The 24,806-nt window shown below is 37.1% G+C and overlaps 1 protein-coding gene across 1 annotated transcript in view; it reads right to left on the reverse strand.

Moving 5' to 3' along the window:
• FMN2 (formin 2) overlaps positions 1-24,806 on the reverse strand; it is a 372,324-nt gene that overhangs the window by 104,479 nt on the left and 243,039 nt on the right. The window contains exon 14 of the mRNA XM_036076720.2: positions 984-1,076. Within this exon, the coding sequence (XP_035932613.2) occupies positions 984-1,076 (93 nt within the window). The remainder of the gene's footprint in view (positions 1-983; positions 1,077-24,806) is intronic.

Here is a 24,806-nt window from a genome sequence, read left to right on the forward strand (position 1 = left end):
TTGATTTATGAATCTGACCAAAGTTCTGTTTCAATCTTCATGATTCTCTTAAGTGATTAAATAGCATTTTCCCATCTGAAAAAAAAGCTATGTTTAACATTTAATCAAATTCCACTATGACTCATTCATTGTAAATCATCATTAATGACACTTGAACCACCTATAAAAACTGTAGCCTAATAAACAGAGGATGGAGCCAGTCTTCAGAGTGCTACTTGGCCTCAGTCTCAAGCCATGTCAGCCTCTAGGAGAATTCCTGACAGCAAGAACTTTCTCAGAGCATGGCATGACACAAATCTGATCTTCAGAGGAGATGTAACATTCCAAAACAAAAATGTTTTGAGTAGCGAATGCTTTGATATAATTGTAAGTTTCAATGATTTAAAATAGCAAAACATTTTTAATAGATATTACTCCTTCAAATTTTTTTTGGTTTAATATTTTCTGAAATTTTTCATCCCTGCTTATGTCATGGGTGGAGTCAATAAGATAATATTTATTAAGCTTTTAAGTTTTCTGAAAAAAAGTTATTAAATATCTAGAGGTATTTATACATCCTACAAAAAATAGAATGTAATGTTTTGAAGATCTGGAAAATATCAATATACGTCGTTTTTTGGCCCAGCGTTTTGACAAACTAAATAAATACCCAGTTGAACTGAAGTCATAAGCATAGTTAAAACTTAGAAGAATATCTAATTTTCACTCACAAAAAGCATAAAATTTTAATATCTTTATAAATAGGTGCTATTTTAACCTAGTGCATTTACTGTCATTAAAAAACAGTAATAACAAGAATTATCAATAGAATATTTACCAAATTGCTAGTCTCTCACAGCTGTGTGACTCATGATTAAACATTATTTATTTTTCTGTAATACCAAAATAATCCCCTTTAAACCAATGCATATTTTAAAAAATGTCTTCTACCTACCTTTCTGCTGCAAAAGAAGGGAAATGCAACAAGTCTCTTTAGAATTTACCTTGAATAATAAATTGTTCCATGTTTTCTTTGAAAGGCTGGATGTGCTCTTTTGAGGATACCTGGTATACTTTCCCCGCCTCAACTTCACAGGCTGAAATCAGAGAAAGACCCTGTTTAGAGTGTCACCATGTTAATGGAGCATTAAAACAATTTTTAAAACATATTAGCTAATGTTAAAAATCCATTAGCCACGCTAATTCATATACATTCTATACATATTTTGGAGACATCCAAATACTGACATACGAAGCCTATGATCAAAGCTTCACTCTGGGGGTACTGTAAAAAGTTCTTAAGAATCTACAATCCAAGTTTGGTCACCGCCAAACTGTAAAAATTTAGGAAGGTCCCGTAAGCGCTGAGCCTCAGTCTCATCTGTAGAATGGGCACAACCCTGGTGTCTACCTCTCAGGGCTGTCATGAGGATCAAATCAGTTAATAGATACAAAGTGTTCAAATAGTGCCTGGCAGACAGTAAAACAATATGTCAGTATTTCCTATCATCATCATCCTTGTTATTAACAACTGACTTCTTTTTTTTTTTTTTTAAGATTTTATTTATTTATTTGACAGAGAGAGACACAGCGAGAGAGGGAACACAAGCAGGGGAAGTGGGAGAGGGAGAAGCAGGCTTCCCGCGGAGCAGGGAGCCCAATGCAGGTCTCGATCCCAGGACCCTGGGATCATGACCTGAGCTGAAGGCAGAAGCTTAACGACTGAGCCATCCAGGCTCCCCTATCAACTGACTTCTAATGCAAGTTTGTCCCTAATTGAAGTCCACATTTATGAAAAATGACAAGTGACTGTGGTGCTAATGTTTGTATAGAAATCAATAATTACAAAGCACCTATTACATGGCAGATAATTTTAACCTCTTAGTTAACTTAATCTTTAGAATAAGTTAGTAAAAGTGGACATTACCCCATTCTATAGGTGAGGAAATCAAGGCTCAGAGGGTCCACAGGTAATAAGTAGCAGACCCATAAATGAAATCCTAATCTGACTCGACAGCTTATTTTCTTTCTATGTCCATGCCATCATCAATGCCTTAGCAGGCTACAGAGCCCACAAGAATTAATTGAGAAGTACTTCTAAGAAAATTTCTGAAGAAATTCCTGCCATTATGGTGATACTGGCAAAAAAATTCAAAATTAAAAAGCACATATTTGAAAGACAAAACTTAGGACAGATAAATGAATCAGGAAAACACTTCTCATTACAATTCTTAAGGCAAGGTTGCAATTAATTCCTCAAGGAGACTTTGAAATTGCACTCTTTAAAATATTTTCTTGAGGCACCTGCGTGGCTCAGTCATTAAGCGTCTGCCTTCGGCTCAGGTCATGATCCCAGGGTACTGGGATCGAGCCCCGCATCAGGCTCTCTGCTCTGCGGGAAGCCTGCTTCTCCCTCTCCCACTCCCCCTGCTTGTGTTCCTGCTCTCGCTATCTCTCTCTCTGTCAAATAAATAAATAAAATCTTTAAAAAAAATAAAAAATAAAATATTTTCTTTCTCTTATTAGAACATGGTTTTCTTTTCCCTCCAGGTTATTAGCTTGTCTAAGCAGGAGAATAACAGGAGGGCTGTACTGTTAGCACCTATTCTTCCCATCAAATGTAAAGGACAATTAGGCCTAGTAAGATTTAAGACCAGTTAGACATGTGCGGGGTTCTCTCTGCCCACGTTCCCCAGCACCCTCACTCTTCCAGAGCAGGCTCTCGCAAGCTCATGACTGGCCAAACCACATCCCTCGTCCAGTGCCTTGTATCTTCAGACTCGTATCTTAAACCTCCATACAGATCAATATTTTCAAATAGAACTCATCACAGCCTTCTCTAGACATGCTACCTCCCTTATTTATTCTCCTGTTGGTGGTACCATGATCTGATACCAAAGCAGGAGAGTTATTGACTTCCTCTCCTTATCCCAACATCCTGTTTGTTTACCTCCTAAATGCTTCTGAAATCTGCCTATCCTCTCCATTCCTGCTTTATGCTGGTACAAATGCCTTCATTGTTCTTCTCGGGGCTACCATAAAAGCCTCTTAACCCCACCACCAGTCTTACACAGATCCATGCTCCTTCTCATAACTTAAGAATGGATAAAGAAGTTGTGTGTGTGTGTGTGTGTGTGTGTGTGTGTATACACACAGTGGAATATTACTCGGCCATAAAAGGAATGAAATCTTGCCATTTGTGACAACATGTTGGACCTAGATGGTATTATGCCAAGTGAAATAATACAGAGAAAGACAAATACCATATGATTTTACTTATACATGGAATTAAAAATCCAAATGAACAAATGAACAAAAACAAAAAGACTGTTAAACTCAGAGAACAAACTGATGGTGGCCACGGGAAAGGTGGGTGGGGCGACAGGTGAAATAGGTGAAGGGCATTAAAAGGTACAATCTTCCAGTTACAAAATAAATAAGACATGGGGATATAGAGTACAGCATAGGGAATATAGTCAATAATATAACATCGTGTGGTGACAGTAACTACAGTTATCATGATGAACACTGAGTAATGTATAGAATTGTTGAATCACTATATCGTACACCTGAAACTAATATAACACTGTATGTCACCTATACTTCAGCAATAAACAAAAAAATTAAAATAAAAGTCATCCAGAAGAAATCTGACCAATCCCCTAAAATGTTCAATGACCTCTACCCTCACAACCACATCCCAAGTAAAGGAATGATTTAAAACCCTACAATATATGGGGCGCCTGGGTGGCTCAGTCAGTTAAGTGTCTGCTTTTGGCTCAGGTCATGATCCCGGGATAAAACCCCCGCATAGGGCTCCCCGCTCAGTGGGGAGTCTGCTTCTCCCTCTACCCCTCCTCCCGACTCGTGCTTGCACGCACGTGTGCTCTCTCAAATAACTAAAATCTTTTAAAAAGTAAAATCCTATAATAAAGTAGAACACTTTACACAATCTAGGCCTTGCCCAGGTTTCTATTTATCCACCTCTACTCCTGATATTTTTTGCAGATTCAGTGCAAATTCTCATCTCCCTACCCTTGCTCATTTTGGTTCCTCTGCTTACAATGTTTCTCTTCTTTACCCCCTTTATCTCCTTCATCTTACCCATTCCCAATATTACTTCATGACTTAACCTTGATGTAGCTGCCCCTAAAAAAGTATTTCCTAGGTTTCCTATATCCCCTGCTTTCCTCCATTTCCTGTCCTGTCTCCAGCTAGGACTGGGTGTCTCTCCTCTCTGACCTCACAGCATCTTGTGCATACAGAATTAAAGCTATTATTTATTGAGTACTTTTTATGTGCCAAGGACTGCTCTACAGAATTTGCATGTGCTCTCCCACTCTCAAAAATTTGGACAGTTCATAAGTTGAGAAGGTGGGACTCAGTATCAGCTACCATACTGTTTTAATATTATTTGTAATTGTGTCTATTCTGTTCCACAAGACTGAGCTACTTAAAGAGAGGAAATCCAATTCTCATTTGTATTCCTAGTGCCTGATACAAGCAACAAATTGTTGTTGGATGGGTTAGTGGCTGGATAAATAGCTCCTGTTGCAGCACGAACGTACTCGATTGGAATCTAGCAGATGGGGAGACAGGGTTTAAATTCTAGTTCATTATTCACCAAATGAGCCTTAGCTTGGAGAAGTCTAAGAAGAAATATCATAGCCGCTCTTAAAGTCTGGTCTCAGGGTCAAAAGGGTGTAAACTTCTTTGTTGATTCCAAGGAAGGAGGAAGCTAAACAACCAGAAATTAGAGATGGAGAGAGAGATTTTGGTTCTAAGTAAAGGGGGTTAATGGGGATGGGTAATGTTTAGGGCAATCCCACAGTGACGTAACCAGCCATGCCAGGAGATGAACACTTCATCACTGGTACTCTTCAGAAAATAGTGAGCTATTTGTCAAAAATGTGGTGAAGGGGATGAGTCTGAGGAGAAGACATAGGCATTCAGCTTCCTCTGGAATGTTCACTTATGACAGCCCCGTGTAGCAGAAATTCCATGTTCTTTAATGTCTCTACATGCATAAGAAAGACATACTTAGTGTCATATTTTCAGGTATTTTCTAAAAGTAACAGGTTGAATGATTTAAAAGGAATGAGATGGAAATGTATCCGCCCTCCCCATCATGCAGTGAGTTATTTCTGGCAACATGAAGAGCTGTTCTGAATGGTCTTCAGCAGTTTGTAATTGCTAACCAACTTACTCCTGCATGACACAGACAGACTGACAGGGCAAAGCTGCTGTGACAAAAACCCTGTCCTCAGAAGGCTTGCCTTCTATGAAACTATACAGTCTTTAATTATTTTCCAATTCCAACAAGAAAAGTAAAATACTACCAATCTAGTGTCTAATAGCTGAGGCCAACATTAAAAAAAAAAAAAAAGGATCTAGTTTTCCACTTGGTCTGAGTTTCAAAACCTAAAAGCCTGAGGCAAGGAAGATTAATATTTTGACTATTAGTCACAACTGTTTCATCTGCCACTTTTTACTAGAAAATGAAAGTAATAACTGTCTTTGTCTTCATGACACTACACTATGTCTAGAGGTCTAGGGAGCTATAAAAAGACCCTAACACTAGGCACTTGCAGAAGTTAATCCGACGGATCTGGTGACCTAAGGAGACTTTCACTAGTTAGGAAAGCAGAGTTAAATCAAAGACAGTCCATAGCAAAGTCTTCTAAAATGTGCCAAAATTTCTCTAGGTCTTCATATGTACTCAGTAACTTTGAAACAACAGAATCTATAACAGATAAGAAATAAATAAAATACTTAAAATATTAAAAAACTGAAGGAAAGTTGTATTTTAATTTTCACTTAATTTTATAAATGTCTTTGGCCCACTCATATGAACTAAATATTTTTAATATAAATGTAAACAAAAACTATTTTTTCTATTTCTTCTCTTTTCACCTTCACTTATAGATTTTCCCGTACACAGTAAGAACTAAGTAGAATTTTAGATCTAGAAGCTCTCTAGGGTCATTTCCTGACAACCTCATCTCATTTTCAGTCTTCCTTCCAGAAGGCCACAAAAAATGCTTGTAATGTATCTCAGTGTTTCCAGTGATGTCTATTCATTTCCCTACAAGGCCACTTATTCCTTACTGAGTTGTTCTAATTACTGGAATTTTCAACTACATATTGTGCAGAAATCTCTCTCTACAGTTTATCTCCTGTGGAAGATATATCTGGAGTTTGCTTTAAAATACTCCAGATATGGGGCACCTGGGTAGCTCTGACAGATAAATGTCCAACTCTTGATTTCGACTCAGGTCATGATCTCAGTGTTGTGAGATTGAGCCCCACATTCTCTCCCTCTATACCCCCTCAAAAAATAAATAAATAAAAAATAATAAAATACTGAAGATATGTTCCCATAATTACTTGTGTAATTTAAAATATCAGTTAAAAAAAAAAAAAAGTCCACCATAGATAGTTCATGTCTTTAGTGAGTTACAGAGAAATTCCACTCTGAGTACAGATGAAAACCCTGATCTCTTACCATTCTCCATCTACTCATTAACATTCCCTATTAGGCAATAGGCATCCAAGAATTATCTGTGGAATGGAATACATAAATGAATTAGACCATCCTGACACAATTAACTTTTTCTTAATTTTCAAAATGTCATATCTATTCAAATTGCTCCACACCTTACATATATTATTCACCCATCCGATATACTCTTACCCCTCAGAACCAATTGTTGAATTTCTACTTATCCATCCCAAGTTTTAACTATCACCCCAAGCCAAGAGGGTCAACCTCCCCCTGAACTTCGTATTTCTCTGCTCTGTACAACATGTGTGAATGATACAAGATAAAAGCAAATCTTTGGATAAGAGATCTGGATTCAGGCCTAGTTCTACTAGTAGCTATGTGATCTTGGGCTGGCTCTTTGAATTATCTGAGCCTCAACTAGAAATTGGGATGATGAAGATGTTGCCCTTGAGTGTTAACCATTGAGCCCCTGAAAAACTCTCAAAAAAACCATAGCTATTAATGATATTATTTCATTGCATTTATTTGTTTATGCATCTTTGTCTCTGATTTTGTATCCCCTGAAGTCAAGGATTATCCTATTCACCTCTGCGTGCCTCGTGTCTTCAATACTGAGGAAACACTAAAATCCTGTGTGAGAAAAGCACTTTCAACTATGTCAGTAATTACGACTTTCCTTAATCTGGGTACTAAAGCCTCCAGTTGTGGCTCATTTGTAACATCACGTAAGTCTTATGCAAAATGTACAAAAACCCAATCCAAATTTCCAAAGCTCTTCGTTGTGATACACAACCTGTATTTGTAGGTGACTGTTGTTTTACTTATTCACCATATTAAGAAGGAAGAGACTGTTGGATAACTATAAAAATAAAATGTCAAGTTGTAGAGTTTATATATACTTATATAGAGATATAATTCTTATAATTCAATAATAAATATGAATATGTTCAATGTGATAAGGAATAAGGAAATTTATTTTTTTAAGATTTATTTATTTATTTGAAAGAGAGCGAGAGAAAGAGAGTGTTGGGGGGGCAGAGGGAGAGAGATAATCTCAAGCAGACTCCACACTGAGCATGGAGCCCAACACAGGGCTCAATTCCACGACCCCGAGATCATGACCTGAGTCAAAATCAAGAACTGGCTGCTTAAACAACTGAGCCACCCACGGGCCCCAGGAATAAGGAAATTTCTTTGTAAAACTGGACTTCATTCTTCTCTTAATTGTAGTGCATCATGGTATATAACATATCATCCTGGCTATTACTTATCATCTTCAAAATTGGTATGTGACTATGTAAACTTAAAAAAAAAAACAAAACACCAAGTGCTATAATCTTACAACCTTGAAGTTCATTTAGAAACATTATTAAAAACGTAACAATGAGAGAGTTGCTGGAAAATCTGCATTACAGTGAAATCCAAATTTAAAAAAAAATTTCTGTTAAAGAATGTTGGTATAACTGAGTAATTCCAATCAGGTCAGCTTTCTGTCTGATTTAAAGACCTTCCTAATCCCAAATGATTTTGTATTGGGTTAAAGAGCTAATGCTAGAAAGCATGAATTAGGCCTCCAAATAAAAAGAAAAATCCAGCCAGAGGACTGGAAGAAGAAAAATCTCTTAGATATTTTCACTAGAAAATGGGTTCCAAAACATCAATGCCATCCACAGACTGACATGTTTGGGGGCAGAGCAAACACCATCTTATCACTGTCAGTCTAAAGCAAGAACATTGTACACCACTCTCTAAAATGAACCATGATCATGAGCAGTCTGGTTATTTTTTTAGGGAACTAGAATATTCCAGCTGTAACTTCTACAAGTCTCCAAGTTCAATCAATGTTAATCAGTTTAGAGTCACTGCTTTTCTGTGAGCTTCCAGAAGGTCAATGGCCATTTATAAACCTGCTTCAGCAAGTTTGCATGAAGCTGCGTAACAGACACAAAGGAAAAGAAACAAGTTGATTAATCAGAAATTTTTTCTTCTAACAGCAAATTCTTTCACATGTAAGCCTGGTTTGTACATTACATTGAATTCAATTTCTGGAAACAGAAGTCATTCTAGCTACCTAAAGCAGATCAATGCAGCCAATAAGATGCTTATAAAATATTTGTAAAAGCAGAGAAATTGCGCTCTGCATTTGGTTTTCAGGAACAACTCCCAGATCAAAACACAGAACTGGCCCTTCGGGTGAGCTAATATCAATGCCAGTCAGGATCTAAGCTGAATGGTGTGTACCACAGTCTCAACTGTGGTTTTAGACTTAAACCTCACCTGCTAAATACGCACCCTCAAAAAAATTGTCTCCCTATGCTGTGCCTTTCAACGCTCATGGTGCTGGTGCCTGAGGACAGTCATACTGCTTTGGTAAAATCCAACCCCTCCTTATCACTGTTTGAAAGCAAAAAAAAAAAAAAAAGCAAAACCAAAACAAACAAACAAAAATCCAAACCACAAAATAAAAATAGAAGCAGCAAAAAGATGATATCTGGCTTCACCACATCTCATGAGTACGTGCATTGACAAAAGCAAAATCATATGCAGACATAGAAGAAAGCACAGGTTCAAGAAATATTTTAGGGAAAAATAGCAAAGCTTGGTGACTGACTAGTTTGTAAGGAAGCCAAAAGTTTAAAGTTTGAAGAGACAAACTTTAAAACCAACTGGAGGGCCTTTTCAGAATCTCCCTGCCAATGCTCCCATCAGCTTGGAGAAAAGTAATCTCCAAGGATAAGACTCACAGAAAAAGTCCACACCGTGATTCTAACGGGCACTGGGGGTGTGAGGTAAGGTGGGGGGTGGGAGGATGAAGGATGCCATCTGGGTTTGCAGCTTGGGTGCTCTGTGGAGAGAGGATGCAGGAGGAAGAGTAGCTTTCAGAGGAAAAGAAAATGAATTTGGTTTCAAACTTACTGCATTTTAAGATGCCAGTGGAACATCCATGAGTAGTTTCTACCAAGTGCTTGAGTGTATGGGTCTGCAGATAGAGTGACGACGGAAACACTGAATAAGGTCACTTGATAAAGGTATAAGTGAGAAGACGGGGCCAAGGCGGCATACCTGAGGTATACCAACTTTTATGAAGAAGCAGGGACAGAGGAGGCCGTGAAGAGAGAAGATGTAGAAGAATGATCAGGCATCAGAAGAAGAATCAGCAGTGAGTGCGGCTAAAGAAGCTAACAGGCTAGTGAGTTGCAGACAACGAGTCAAATGCAATAGAGACAGCAAATATGATGAAGGTTGAAATAAATGTCAATTCAATTTGGCAACTAGTGACAACAGTTTCAGTGGGGCTAGAGACAAAAGACACAGTGTAACAGTGAGGAAAGGATGGGAAGTAACGAATTAAAGAACCCAGAAATAGACCGGGAATGTTAACATCTAAGCCTGTTAGCACAAATGTCCAAGAAAACCTGCACAGCAAAGGTACGCTGTGAGCCCTGGGAAGAGTGATGAATAAATAAACACAAATCCTTTATAACTTCTGAGTAATATTCAAAATACCCTAGTCTTGCCAACAGTGGATCCATAGATTCAGCTGTACCATAAGAGAAGTATAAAATTTGTGTATCTATCCTAAAGATGGATTTCGGAAAAATCTGATCCCTAACAATCAAATGTCTGCAGATTAATGTCAAAGTAGTCCTTTATCATGTAAATGCAATAAAAGAGGACAGAGATACCACACACACACAAATCCCACAGTACCTTAGTTTGGACATGGTAGCCAGTGGAATAAATTAAGGTCACTCTGAGCTCTTCAGTTTATATCTCAAAACAAAGCTCAACAGAACTGAATGATTTTTTAAGTATACTCTTTAACAGGTGTTTTGCAGGTGCACTCTTCAACTGAGGGATTTTGAAAGTGAACATTGTTTCAAATTGAAATGAATGAAAGCACAATACATGTAGTTTTGCTCCTTAAATAATCATTCCTGTAAGAGGAATTATCAATTTTTTTTGTCAGTTCACATACACAAGTCATTGTTTTCAAAACATGATGCACTTGCATGGACAAATACAGTCTACAGGTTACAAAAAGATAAGACATAATAGCTGTGACTTTCAGAAAGGTAGTTAGTCTTTCTGTGCCTCAGGTTCTTCACCTGTAATACGAGGGATGATAATAGCGCCTACTTCACTGTAAAGATCAGAGGATTTTGTGTAGGTAAAATACAAGGAAGACTGCCTCATGCGTTGTAAGAGTAGTATGTTTGCTCTAATTACTGTGACACTCTTACCACCACCATACACCACAATGACACAACAAGGAAACTGAAACAGTTATCTCTAAATCTCAAGCACTGAAGGCCATGCTTCAGACTGTGAGTATGACGTTTCTATAGGGACAACCTAGAGTGAGTTTTATATATATCATATTTACCGGTAGTTACTAATCACTGACCGATCTCACCCTTGACTGAGACACACCTAAAAGCCACTGACGACACACTCTGTGTTGATACTATGGATGACATTGGCTAGAATCAATGACCCCCCATGGTCCCTTTGACACCACTTGTTATGCTCTTCAATTTATCTATGTGTTCAGAAATTGGAAGGACCATAACTTTGTCAGTTAGTCACTGTCTCCGTAAGTCTCTGCCTGCATGAGCAAGTTCTCCAAGTTGGTTGCTGGTGGGTCTAAGCATAAACACATGACAAACTGTGAGTGTACATTGTCGGCAATACACTTTCTTTTCAGATTTGGCCTTAGGAAACACGAAAACTTAATGTTTTCTTATTATAAGCAATAACCAGAGTGGTCATTTAGATCATTTAATGGATTCACTCTATTAGTAAGGGGATTCAAAGTAAAATTAAAACAATTCTAAATTACTTATTTGACATATGTGGTATCTATGTAAAACAGCATCATTTTATATAACAAAACTCCACACTTTTGTACTCTGTAGGCTTTGGGAGGAGACACTGATGTTGACTCAACCTTGAATGTACTGACTGAATGATACGGAAATGTTATAACATTTGCAAGAGATGAAGTCATAAAAATTATATACCGTACAGTTATTCTGAGTTTCCAGGCCTGCATGTGAACATTTCTAGTGACGAGGAGCTCTCCACTTTTGAGGTTAGCTCTTCCACTGTTTCAGTTCTCATCTGGAGACAGTCTCTCATAGAGAACTGAATTTTCTGCCTCTAGCTTCGCATACTGACTTTAGGTCTTGTCCACTGGTACAACACAGAGGGAGTCTAATCTAAGGGTAGCAAGTTTCATTTCAAATACCAATTCCGGTTGTGTAGTAGTGGGCACCTGAAGCATGTTCTTCAAAAGGATTTGGAAGAGTCAATCTCTAACTCAACAGAAAAGACACCTTTAAATAGATATTTGTTACAAACTCAAAGGATGTAATTAGGATAGCCTTTCACTACTTTCATTTCAACTTTAAAATATCAGTCCCTCTACTTGACTCCCCATAGGCTGAAAAACAAAACAAAACAAAACAAGATTGGTCTAGAATTCTAAAACAACTGGTCTCCACTCAGACATTCAGAGTCTCTGTTTGGGTAAGGAGCAAGAACACATGTACCCAATACTGCAAACACCAATGAAACAACTCTCAAGACTATGGAAAAGTGATATATCTTTTCGCAGTCTCCCGTCTACCCAACGCTAGTGCACACATGTGCACAAATAATTTAAAAAAGAATGTCATAACAACATCCCACATAAAACACAGACAGACCCAGTTCAGTCTCTTAGGACTAAAACAAATGATGCAATATTTCTGTTGTGATTTTGCCAAAATGATTAGAGTGCTTTTTTATTTGGGTGAGGTTTGATGTTTTAAAAATATATTCTCCCATTGTCTGAATATTTATTTTTTTAACATGGTCAACAATGCAAAAAGACATCAATCTTATGAATCACAACACTTCCTAGAGGTGGAGATTTGCTCTTATTTTAACTTTAGAAGGCAACATGCTCCCTTTTAAAACAATACATTTTGCCACAGTTTTTCCTTTAGAGGTTAAATACACAAGATATTCATACACTTCTTCCGTTAAAATAGATGATGCATCACTTATGGTATGAAAAAAAAGTGAAAAGAAGGCATCGATGTAGTAAAGAATGATCTGTTTATTACCAGATCACTGTCTCTTCTAAATTTCTGAACCACCAGCGAACCGGCCAAAGGAAAGGTCTTAGGGAATTTTGACATTCAATGATAAACCTCCATAAATAAATCCATGCATAAATCAAACCTAATCGTTTAAAATCAAACTTCTTTTGGGAAACATTAATATGATAAATGATGACATCATGACATTACTGAAGACTATTTTCTACTAAAAAAATAAACTTGACTATTTCTAGCTATTCTACTTTTCCAAATCATATCATATTTCATAGGGACAATTTTTGATTTCTGAGACTGAACATTACTACTAGCTCAGAATGTTTCAGAGAAAAATGAGGCAAATTGTAGAAATTTGCAGGAATTCTGAAGATAACATTGAGACTCTATCGGAACAGGAATACCAAGTTTTCCTTTAACCTCTCCTCAGTTCAAAGTGATTAATCTCTCATAAAATGTTAAAGACCAAATTAACTTAAAATGAAATTAAAGTTATACCAAAATCTGTTTAAGATAAATGTATACAAAAGAATGGCAAGCTTCAACTCATAAATAAAGATGGACTAATGGGGCCAGATACCCTAATAGACACTAGAATTCCTGGGTAAAAGTCTGCTGAAAAATAAGATATTTACATACTCTCAAAGAGTCACCTCACAAATTACTTACTAATTATTAAAAAAAAAAAAACAAAAGCCAAAAACAAACAAACAAAAAACCCATATAACTTCATAGTGGAGGAACTGGCAGATACCACCTAAGCAAAGTGATCAAAATGATGCATTAGCATTAGCTGTAATGAGACAAACTGACATCACGGGCCTGCAGAAGGGACACATATCACTTCTGCAGATAAATCCAATGGAGATGTCTACAAAATAAGCAGTCTTTAAATATGGTAGGGTCAAGAAAGACAAAGACTGAGGAACTGCACTATATTAAATAAGCCCAAGGAGACATGAAAATTAAATGCAATGTGTGACCTAGGGATTGGCAAAATAGCTACAAAGAACACTTCTGAATATGGACTGTGGGCTATTATCATAATAGTATTTTTCAATGTTAAATTTCCTGTTTTGATGCTTATACTGTGTATACACAAAAGGATGCCCAAGTACTTAGCATATATACACTAAAGTATTTAGGGATAAAGGAGCATGGTATCTCTCACTTGCTGGTATCTGGTTCAGAAAAATAAAATGATGCACACCCACATATGTATATACAAGCATGCACACATACATGTCTATATATGGGGGACAGGAGGGAGGGAGTGACAGAGCAAATGGGACAAAAAATAAACAACTGATAGTCTAAGGAAAGAATATACAGGAATCCCATGTACTAGCTTTGCAACTATTCTGTAAGCTTGATTTATATCAAATAAAAAGTTATAAACAAACAACAACAAAGAATAACAACATGTCCCAGTCTGTCTAACTTGGACTTTTAAGCCTCCTAACCAAAGACCTGGTCCTAGGCGGTTTCCATATGATTTCTTCTTTGGAATGTTAAGAACAGCCCAGTACGCCTCACAGAGAGCGTAAAGCTTGGATTTCTTTTGCATATGGCTTCAGTTTAAGAGTGTGAAGTCTCTACAGCGTCAGGTACAGTGTCTCTTTAGCTGATGGTTTGACTGACTCTGCACGGGGAGAGCAAACACACTGGTAATGGTTACCAGGCAGATTTTTAAAGATGACTTACAAGCTCTACTCTTCCAAATAGTAAAAATATTCAACTTTCCTAAGATGGTTGTAAAAGGTTATTACTTCATAGTTTTAAACCATATTGAAGATGACAGATGCAGCATCTTACAATAAAATAATAAAAGCACCCTTACCACAAACTAACCTGCTTATAATATTTGACATATGGTTCTAGAATTCTTCAAATGAATACATCTTTAACCATAATATTTTCAAGAAGCAAGTTGCTCAAATATTTAGGATTTGTGCAAATGAATACTTTTTTTTCTAAATTTTCTTTGCTTTCTTTTTTTTTTAAAGATTTTATTTGAGAGAGAGAGCACGCACACACATACACACGCACACACACAGACAGGTGCAAGCTGGGGGGAGGGGCAGAGGGAGAGGGAGAAGCAAGCTCCCAACTGAGCATGGAGCCTGACCTGGAGCTCGATCCCAGGACCCTGAGATCATGACCTGAGCTGAAGGCAGATGCCCAACCAACTGAGCCACCCAGGCGTCCCACAAATGAATTCTTTAACATTAAAGACTACAAATGTTACAATGTCTTGAGTATAAAAGTGATTTACATAAAACTTAAAGGATTATATAATCTACCCTAATATACTGCATATATGAACTTAATCAAAGCAAACCCGCTGACATTTTCTAAGGATACAGTAAAATCATAGGACTAGGAGATAATGTTTATTGAAGGCGTAAGTGACGCTCACAGCAGCTTATACACAATTTTGGTAATACTGGCCAGATGCCTGGTTTCATATTGGCTGCCCCACCTCACCCATTATTAGATGATGACTTGAGGTATAATCGTGGGCATCTATGACTGGCCTAGAAATCTCAGTCCCCTTGAGAGTCTCTGGAGTAGGACTGTCACTGTGGTTGCCAACATTTTCCAATTCTGATGTGCACTGATGCAGGAACCGGAGTGTAACGGACATGGCAGGTGTTCAATGACATAAAGGAGTTTAGTAAATGTCCCATGCAGTCAGGCTGCAGTGAGTCACATCCATCAACTGAAACAGATGCCAAACTGAGACTGTTATTTACTCCTGGAATGGTGTCTTGCTAGTGGACTCCACTGTGGTATTAAAGTAGTTCACAATTTTAAAAATAATTAAAGATAAAGCATAATGTCCCCAAGGAGTAAAATTCTTTTTTTTTTATTATGTTATGTTAACCCCCATACATTACATCACGAGTTTTTGATGTAGTGTTCCAGGATTGTTTGCGTATAACTGGTGCGTCTGCTTTCAAGATCTAAAGCAACATTTTGTCCAGTGCTTAAGAAATCAAAATTCAAGACAGACCACCTCTAAATGGAAATATTTTCTAGTTTGGGCTTACAAACATAAAATTAGCAAAAGATATTTAAAGCAAAGAAAACTGTTGGGGCTCAAATGTCTTGTCAGTTTGAGTTTCCTAAATTCACAGAACAAAAAGAGGACGAGGTACATGAAGAACCATAAAAAAGAAACATATATGCAGGAGGAGAGAACAGAAGAAACGCTGAGAAAATTATTAAATATTTGAAATGTAGAGTGAGTTATTAAAATGCTTAACAACGTACCAGCTAGTCTCTCATTCAAAGGAACAGTAAGTGTTAGAAAGAAATGGAATGAAGTTAAAAGATTTATTAGGGGATTTATAGGTTTTAAGTTTGGGGAAGTAGTAAAGTCTACTAAACATATCCCAAAAGCAAAAACAAAACAAGAGAGAGAGTAGTAACTCTGACTTAAGAATTTTAAACTATTCAAAGAATTCAAATTCAATTACAATTACAGTTGTAATCATCTCTAACATTCCCTGTTGGTTAAGAAGGAAATTTTATGGAAAATTACACTTAGGACTCTTGCCAATCTTACGGATTGATAACTAGTATCTCCAGGTATCCTTTAATATTCTATTAACGTAGATGAAGAAATGTAAAGTATTTTAATAAAATAGAGAAGCAACACATTAGAACATGAGCCCAAGCTTTGGAAGAGGGAGAACTAGATTTGAACTGTTCTTTTTGTTTTTTAACATTTTTTATTTAAATTCAATTAATTAACATATAATGCATTATTGGTTTCAGAGGTACAGGCCTGTGACTCATCAGTCTTATATAACACCCAGTGCTCATTACATCATATGCCTTCCTTAATGTCCATCACCCAGTTACCCCATCCCCCAACCCCACACCCCTCCAGCAACCCTCAGTTTGTCTCCTGAGATTAAGAGTCTCTTCTGGTTTGTCTCCCTCTCTGGTTTCGTCTTGTTTTATTTTTCCCTCCTTTCCCCTATGATCCTCTGTTTTGTTTCTCAAATTCCACATATCAGTGAGATCATATGATAATTGTCTTTCTCTGATTGCCTTATTTCAACTGTTCTTTCACTACCCATTACCTGAGAGACCTCGGACAGGTTCCCGAGTCTTGCTGACCTTAGTCATTTCATCTGCAACATGGAGATGGCAATGGTCATATCCAGCAGTTTAGCGCCAGGGTTAATGCACATGAGGAACACAGCACCTCTGGTAGTGCCTCAATATACGTTAACTTCCTCTGTTTTTACTTTTATTAATTAGAAAATTAATTAGAAACTTGTGTGAAGTTTTAAGTCTTCGAACACAGCACCAGAATTTTAGATGTTCCTGATCATAGGGTTTACCAGAAGCCATGAGTTTCAAAAGACACACATACAAAGTTGTACACTTTGTGACACAGAAGAGCACACGTAGCACAGAAATGGGGTAGAGGTCTGTGAAGGATGAACCACAGATCATGGGGATAACTGAGTTAACAAGTCAACTACTATCAGAACCAAACAAGACGTGGGGTGTTATTAACCATAATGTGCTACTCAAACAGGCACACCACCTTTCTATTGTACTAGACATTGGTCAGAATCATCTATCCATCCTCTGTTCTGATTTTTTCTTCTCTGAGTTTTGGAAGTGGATATAATCACCTGTGAGAATGTCTACAAAGCAGCAAAGAAAGAACTAAATAAAGTGGGAAGATAGCCTAAAGAAATGTTAGCTGGAGAAGAGAACAGTATGTCTCTTAAGGATCTCCAAGAACTCTAAATCTCTTCTACTTATCTTTAGCTTTGAAAGCCATGAGAGAGACTTGTAGGACCACCTTAGAATAATTTAAATAGATAAATTAAAATTAAATAATAAAATAAGTAAACAGTATGTCTAGTTATTAAGATACTGTCTCTTAGCTCCCAAACTACATGGCTATACTGAGGTCTGGGACACTGGGGGTTCAGCAAACTACCTTTCTCCTTTGCCAGCAGGCTTCCTGACAGATTTCCCCAAGAGCAGTGGATGGGGATTTGCTGCTCCCTTGAGCACCATCCCCAGACTCTTTTCCTCTCCCCACATCAGCAGGTGGTTCCAGGTCCTGGCTTGTTTTCACAGGCCCAATCCAGCATCATTGCACCCCTTGAAAGTACCAGTGCAGCCAGGCAGAACCCCTCCTCTAAGGTCCCCAATCCTAGCTATGTGGAGTCTCACCTCTCATCCCCCCAGTCCCAGCTATGTGGAGCTCCTTCTCTCCAAACTCCTTAGTCCCAGCTCTGTCAGAACCACTGAGCTCCCGATTTCAGCTCTGAGGGGTCCTTCTCCCTGTCCTCTTCAATCCAGCTCTGTGGGACTCCTCCTCTGAGTGCTCAATCACAGTTCTGCAGGGTCCCCCATCCAAACTACTCAGGTACTCTTTGTCCAGGCCATACCCTCTCAGAGATCAGAGATCTAGGGCCCAGCCCCTCAGAGCGCTCTCCTGGAATCTCTAGGTTCTTTGATAACCTCAACTTCTTCACTTGGTTCCCCAAGGAATGATAGCTGCTTCCAATATTTACCTGAGCATTCCTTTTTTGCTTTTTCTGTCCTCTAACATGTGCTAACCTAATTCTCCATATTAAATTAATTCTATTAAATAATAAATGTGGTTTCCGCTTTTCTGACTTCACTCAGAACTAGTAGAAGCAGTAAACCAAAATGAATGGATTATCTTTTTCTGTGTACTCGCAGTTTTCTGGGACTAGTACTTAATTTTGTTTTTATTAATTTCTTGTACATAATGTCTGTTTGAATTGTTCACCAGAAGATATGCCAGTTTTTCAGATTAATATTTACCCCCAAAATGTTATATATTAGTACAATTCATCTGCAAACATATATTCAAAGTCATTTAAAACATAGCTAGTTCTTTTAATTAAATTTCATATGTTCTTTAATTGTGTTTACCTTTGAATTTGCTATGCTATATAATTTCTTCATAAAGAATAAAAAAGGCTGAGTAATCACACATTTTAAATTAGTGGGGCCCAAGATGATTGAATTTCAACTCTAATTCAAACATATTCCTGGGTGGCTGCCTATTTTTATTCCTCTTAAATAAAATTACGAAGCATGTCATACTATAGAGGAGCATACATAGCATGTACTTAACATTTACTCAATTTCCAACTTAAGAAACAGAACTTGCAACTGATTAATCACTAAATGCTACCCCCAAAACTAATAATACACTCTATGTTAACTAAATGGAATTTAAATAAAAAATTAAAAAAAAAAAAAAAAAGAAACAGAACTTAATCAATACTTTGGAAGAGTCCCGTGGCTCCCTACACTCTGCCCTTGGCCCCAGAGACAACCACTACCTTCAAGTTTTCCAAATAAAGCATGTCAATTTATGTTGCCATCATCAGTGTAAAGGAGTTCTCATTAATCCACATCTTTGCCAATATTTCACATTCTCTGACTTTCTGTATATTTGAAAAGGATACTACTCTGTATCCTGAGATGAGATTCTAGGTGTAATTTAAGAAGTTCTTGACACTTACACTCTCACATTTAACATGCTGTCATGCATCTCTGCAAATTTCCATTTATGTAGATATTAGTGTACCTTTACCAATGTTCTCCTATAGGACAAGTTCATCCAGACAGCTTCCGGAAGAGAAATCATTTTAGCTGAGTACAGAAGAAGGAGGAGGAGTTTGCTAATTTTAAATGAAAAAAAAAAAACCAAACAAAAAAACAACTGCAGAACCTCAGTCACAGAGAATGAAACCTTCACATGGAGACTATTGTAAATGATTTTACGCCCACAGTGAGCACATACTACATATGGAAGACTACGCTTTCACGTGATAATTGGCTTATACTGGGTCCCCGTGCGAAAGGGCATCTTACTTCTTTGAATTAATCTAAATGGGCTGTTGCACAAAAAGAAAAACATTTTTGTAAAATACACTTTGTAACACAATCACGGATAATTTATAAAATTAAATGTTATCTTAACTCAAACTGTCAGAGAACTAATCACCTACCTTTAATTAGCTGTGGTTTTCTCAAGGCAGTTGGCTCAGAAAAGCAAGTGATTAGTGAAAATGAGGAAGTACAACCTTACTAGTTTTTTCTAATATGAATAAATGGCATCAAATCTTAGAATTGAATGACTGATGACTTTATTTTCTTCTCATTAACTCTCCCTTCCACTAGCAAAATTACCACTGAAAATAATGGAGGCTCAAGAGATTTACAGCATGAAAAGTCTAAAAATCTTGAAAACTGTTTATTTGAATTGAGTGCATCTGCATATTAATATGGGGGAGGGAAGGGGGAATGAGAAAAGAAAGATACGTGAAGCTTACTAACTTTGGAAAAAATATCAAAAATGAATACATTTCTTTCAAAGCTTTTGTCAAGAAATGTAAACATCTCAAACAGCAAAACATTATAGCAAACTGCAGAGTGTGACTGAAAGGAGATTAGGGAGTGATACCACTACTTTACATCACCCTCACTGCCCCTAACAATTAGAAAGATCTGTTAGTTTCTCTCCATCTTCTCTGTACCATCTTTGGTTAAAACCACCATCATCTTTTATTTGAGCCCCTTCCTAACTGGTCTCCCCAATTCTGTGCCTGCCAGAGCAATATTTTCACAACATAAATCATATCACTCTAATTCCATAAGTAGGATCTTTAAGGGGCTGGATATTGCATTTGGAATAAAATGTAAATTTATAAAGCATATAAACTTGTTACACTATACATGATTGGAAAACTTTCTCTCTCATGTCATGCTCACTGTGTTCTGAGAATACAGGGGCTTTTAGACTTTCCTCTCCCTGAAATTCTTCTCTGCCCCTCCTCATTCTCCTTCCCATCTATTCCAGGTACACACATACTCCTCATCCATTTCCAGTGTCTCTGCCCAGCGTGCCTATGTTGGCTTTTGTGATCTAGTTGCTACATATCTCTACGGTTTTATCACTTTCTACTTCCCCTGCACTAAGCCTGTATTTAAGTCACATAGGATTGTTTACAATTCCAAGAACGTACAATTGCACTGATATATACAAGGTAAAGAAAAAAGAGATACAAAATGACAAATTAGGGAAGTGGACAGCTTACCTTCCACACTGCTTTCTGTATCTATTTGTCAACATCATTGCAATACTATGGGGTAATGACCTGCCTGTGTTTGGCTTCTTGACTACAGATACATTCTTGAAATATAACCACCAATTTATTATTCATCTTTTCTCTCTAGGAATTGAGCAAAGTATCTTCAATAAAAGGTGCTTCAATAAATGTCAGTTCTGAGTTCAGCTGCATTTGAGGAGAACACTTATTTGGATAAACTTTGTTGACTTAAGCAGACCAGGCTCAGTATTTTATAGACATGCTTGATACATATAAAATTCCAACAAGGAAAATTACACACAGTAAAAACACAGCTCTACTGTTTCAGATGAGGATATTAGGATAATGAAAATTTGATAGATTACTTGTAAAAAAATTTACATTACATGAGACGGATACATATAACAGAAGAAGAGAAGGTCATATAGAAATGCCATATAAAAAGAGAAACAGAGCTCAACAACTACTGTGGGATTCTATTGGTATCCCTTCCACTCTTTCATCTGCTATGCTAAAGCACACTATAATTTGAAAGATTCAGGTTCTCACCTATTTCTAATTAAAATATACCTTAGTAGAGTAATTTTAAAATCATATCATTTCTCATACTAAGGGTGCTCTTGACTTTTAGTAGGAATTACAATTCTAGATGTAATAGGAAAATCTGGGTGGGTGGTGGAAAGCATGCTGAAATGAATGTGTGAAATTGGGTATCTGCTGCTGACTCACTTGGAGCTCTGATCTTAGCCAAGTCACAACAGAATTGTGGGCTTTTCATGCTCCTTGCATATTTTTTTACTTCATTTTTGATGTAATCTCTTCAAGTTCTGAAGGACTTTAACAAGTCCAAACTAAGTCATAGACTACTTTCCACCTCTATTCACTCCTCCTGTGTTTCCTTCTGTAATAGGTTTGCATCCATCCAGGTATATAAGATAGAAATTAAAGTCATTTTGTATCTCTTTTTTCTTTACCTTGTATATATCAGTGCAATTACAGAATCTTGTTCCAGTGTATCTCGGAAAACTCCCATAACCTTTTCTCCTCTTCATTCCAACCACAAGGAACTTAGCTTATGCCCTCAACGTCTATGACTAGCTAGCTAGGTCTCCTGCTTCTGGTCTCCCCTGTAAACCATCATTCACAAAATCTTCATGGTGGGTTTTCAAAGATGCATGTCCAAGTGTGTTGCATCCTTGCCTAAAAGCATTCCCATGTCTAAGCAACAATCACAGAATCAAGTCCAAACTCCTCAGTCAGTCCTTAAGACCCTTCTCAAGGGTGCCTAGACATCCTCCAATTGCACACCCCTGAGCACCCTATATTCTAGTTTTATCAGATTTTACCATCCATTTCTTTACTTTATTGGTTCACTTACTTACTTACTGAGTCCAGATCATGTCAGGCATGTACTAAGAGCTAAGGGCAGTCAATGTCAAATCTTCCCTGAAGGGTTCCATTCAGAAAAACCTTAACAGGAGCAACATTAGCGTTGATGTTAAGAGGATGAGCTCTGGATTGGGTTCCCCAGGTTCAGATCCAGTCCCCTTTGCAGGGTATTTAATATCTCTAACTTGTAGTTACCAATTCACTAAAGAGAAGATTAATGATAATATTATCATCATAGGGATTAAATTATGTTAATATATGTAAAACACTGACACAGAGTAAGCACAGCAAGCTACCTTGAAAGGCATATAAAAATTACTGGTTGGGGGGCTTTATCAAACCATATATATGCACAATTCTGACCGTACTTACGAATTCTGTTGCAGTAAGCCAACTCAGGTATGAATATTTTTTGTCCCTCAGATGTAAACCTGATATAAATTAAGAAATGCCTGGCCCCATGGGTCAATAGATAATCAAAGCCAAAAATGTGGCAAGACTGGTGACTTTGCTCATGCTCTTTCCCACTGTTGAAATTTTATTTTTCTTTCTCCTGGAGAAAATTTTACTGATATTTCAAAGTCTGATTTAAATATAATTCTCCAATTATATATATATATTTAAGTCTATGTTTCTATAGTATCTTCTTTATATAACTAAATATTTGTTATACCACATAGTGGTTATTCATATAATCATTGGCCCTCTTATTAATCTATGAACTATGAGGGGTCTATTTTTTATTTGTACTTTCTATTAATTTAATAAACATTTGTTGAATAATTAAGGTATTAGACTATAATAGCTCCAAGATTCCTTACAATCTAAATCTAATAAATTATTAAGAATCTGAAAAAAAAGTTCATGGCTTCTGATCCAGTAATTATAATTCTAGGAATCTATGTTAAGGAAATAATCAGAGATATAGTAAAAGCACTATGAATAAAGATGGTCAACATATTTCTTAAGAGTAGAGAAAACTGGGAAAAGTCTAATTTCTTTCTTACAAGAATCAAATTACTCACTAAATTATGGCACAATCATGAGGAGGATTATTATGAAATCATCTGAAATGGTTTTTGAATTGTATTAATGGCATGGGAAAATGCTCATGTTATAATTTTCAGTGGGAAAAAATATGTAAGTTATAAAAGTGAATACAGATGTCCAGTCAAATGGAACGATGAATTCATAGGCTGAGCCTTCCTTCTGCTGAAAACACATAGCAATAAATGAAAACATAAAAAGAGAAAAGCAAACAACACAGTATACTTTAAAAAATGTTAATATCTCCTTGGACCAGAAATTTTAGAGTAGCCCAAGTTAATAAGCAGTGCTGAAGCAAGAGGTCACTGGAGCGTGCATGTAGAGAAGAAGGTAAAGAGCTTGGCTTATGTAGAGCCTGGTGAAGGGAGAGTTCACACAGCTGGAAATGGAACCGGTCTCATTACTGGAGACCCAGAGCTGTGACTGAACTCCCCAGGTTGTGAAAGGAGGATGAAAACAGCTACAGTCCACATGTAGCTATGTGACTGGGGCAGCAAGCCTAGGCAGACACAGCTTTCCAGGCAGCCCTGAGCTAAGTCAGTCACTAGTTTGATACTGAATCTGTAATAAGCCTCATATGTACATGTATGTACATTTATGTAGGCACAGGGCAGGAGTCCCAGGCTGCCAACAGAAGCTTTGGTTCTGGCCTGGGGGGCAAAAACAGGCCTTGTCAAAGCAATTGAAAAAATCAAGAGAATGAAGGATTTGGGGGGTCAGGAGAAGGGAGAGAGCAAGGGACTGACAGACTGATAGGCAGTTTCTGTCAAAGCCTCAGCTTGCAACACAGAAGCAATCATAGACAATACATACATAATTGCGTGTGTATGGCTATGTCCCAGCTGAACTTGACTTACAAAAAGAGGGCTCAATTAACACACAGGCTGTAATTTTCTGACACTTGTTTTAAATCAACATTCCAATACCAAAATGAAACTAATGAATAGAAAGATAGCTTATAACTATTAACAAATGAAAGATGGATTCATTTTGGATGAAACAAAAACTATAGAAAATCCAAAAAGGTCTTCAATATATTTTTATAAACCTCAAAGAGATAAAGGAAAGATAATATCTAAAATAAGAACAAGAAATTACTTTAAAGGTAAAAATACATGTGATAAAAATCATATTAGAAAACCTGGAAACAAAAATATTATCATGACTAGTTATACTGATAATACAAACATCAGATTGGACAGAGCCAAAAAGAGACTTAATGAACTAGAAGACAATGTTGAGGAATGCATGAAGATTATAGCAAAAAAGGTGGTGGTGGATTTTTAAAATATGAAAGAGAAGTTAGGAAACATAGAGAGTGAGACTAAAGTGGCTCCAATGTACATCTAAGAAGAGTTTCAGGTAAAGGAAAGAAAAGTGATAAACACTGAACAGATAATTGTTGAGAATTCCGAAGACATTAAGGAAAACATCAGTCTTCAAGTTGAAAGTTTTCACTAAGTACAGAGCAAGACAATGAATGAATGAATGATTGAATGAATGAATTCATAATGTGCATATTAAAGCAAAGCCAAAGCAGAATAAGGATAATGAGAGAATATAAATGTGAATTAATTAAATGACCCAACTATAGGGGCACCTGGGTGACTCAGTCATCAAGCGTCTGCCTTCGGCTCAGGTCAGGATCCC

Source organism: Halichoerus grypus, chromosome 7 (assembly GCF_964656455.1).
Source record: "Halichoerus grypus chromosome 7, mHalGry1.hap1.1, whole genome shotgun sequence".
Lineage (NCBI taxonomy): Eukaryota > Metazoa > Chordata > Mammalia > Carnivora > Phocidae > Halichoerus > Halichoerus grypus.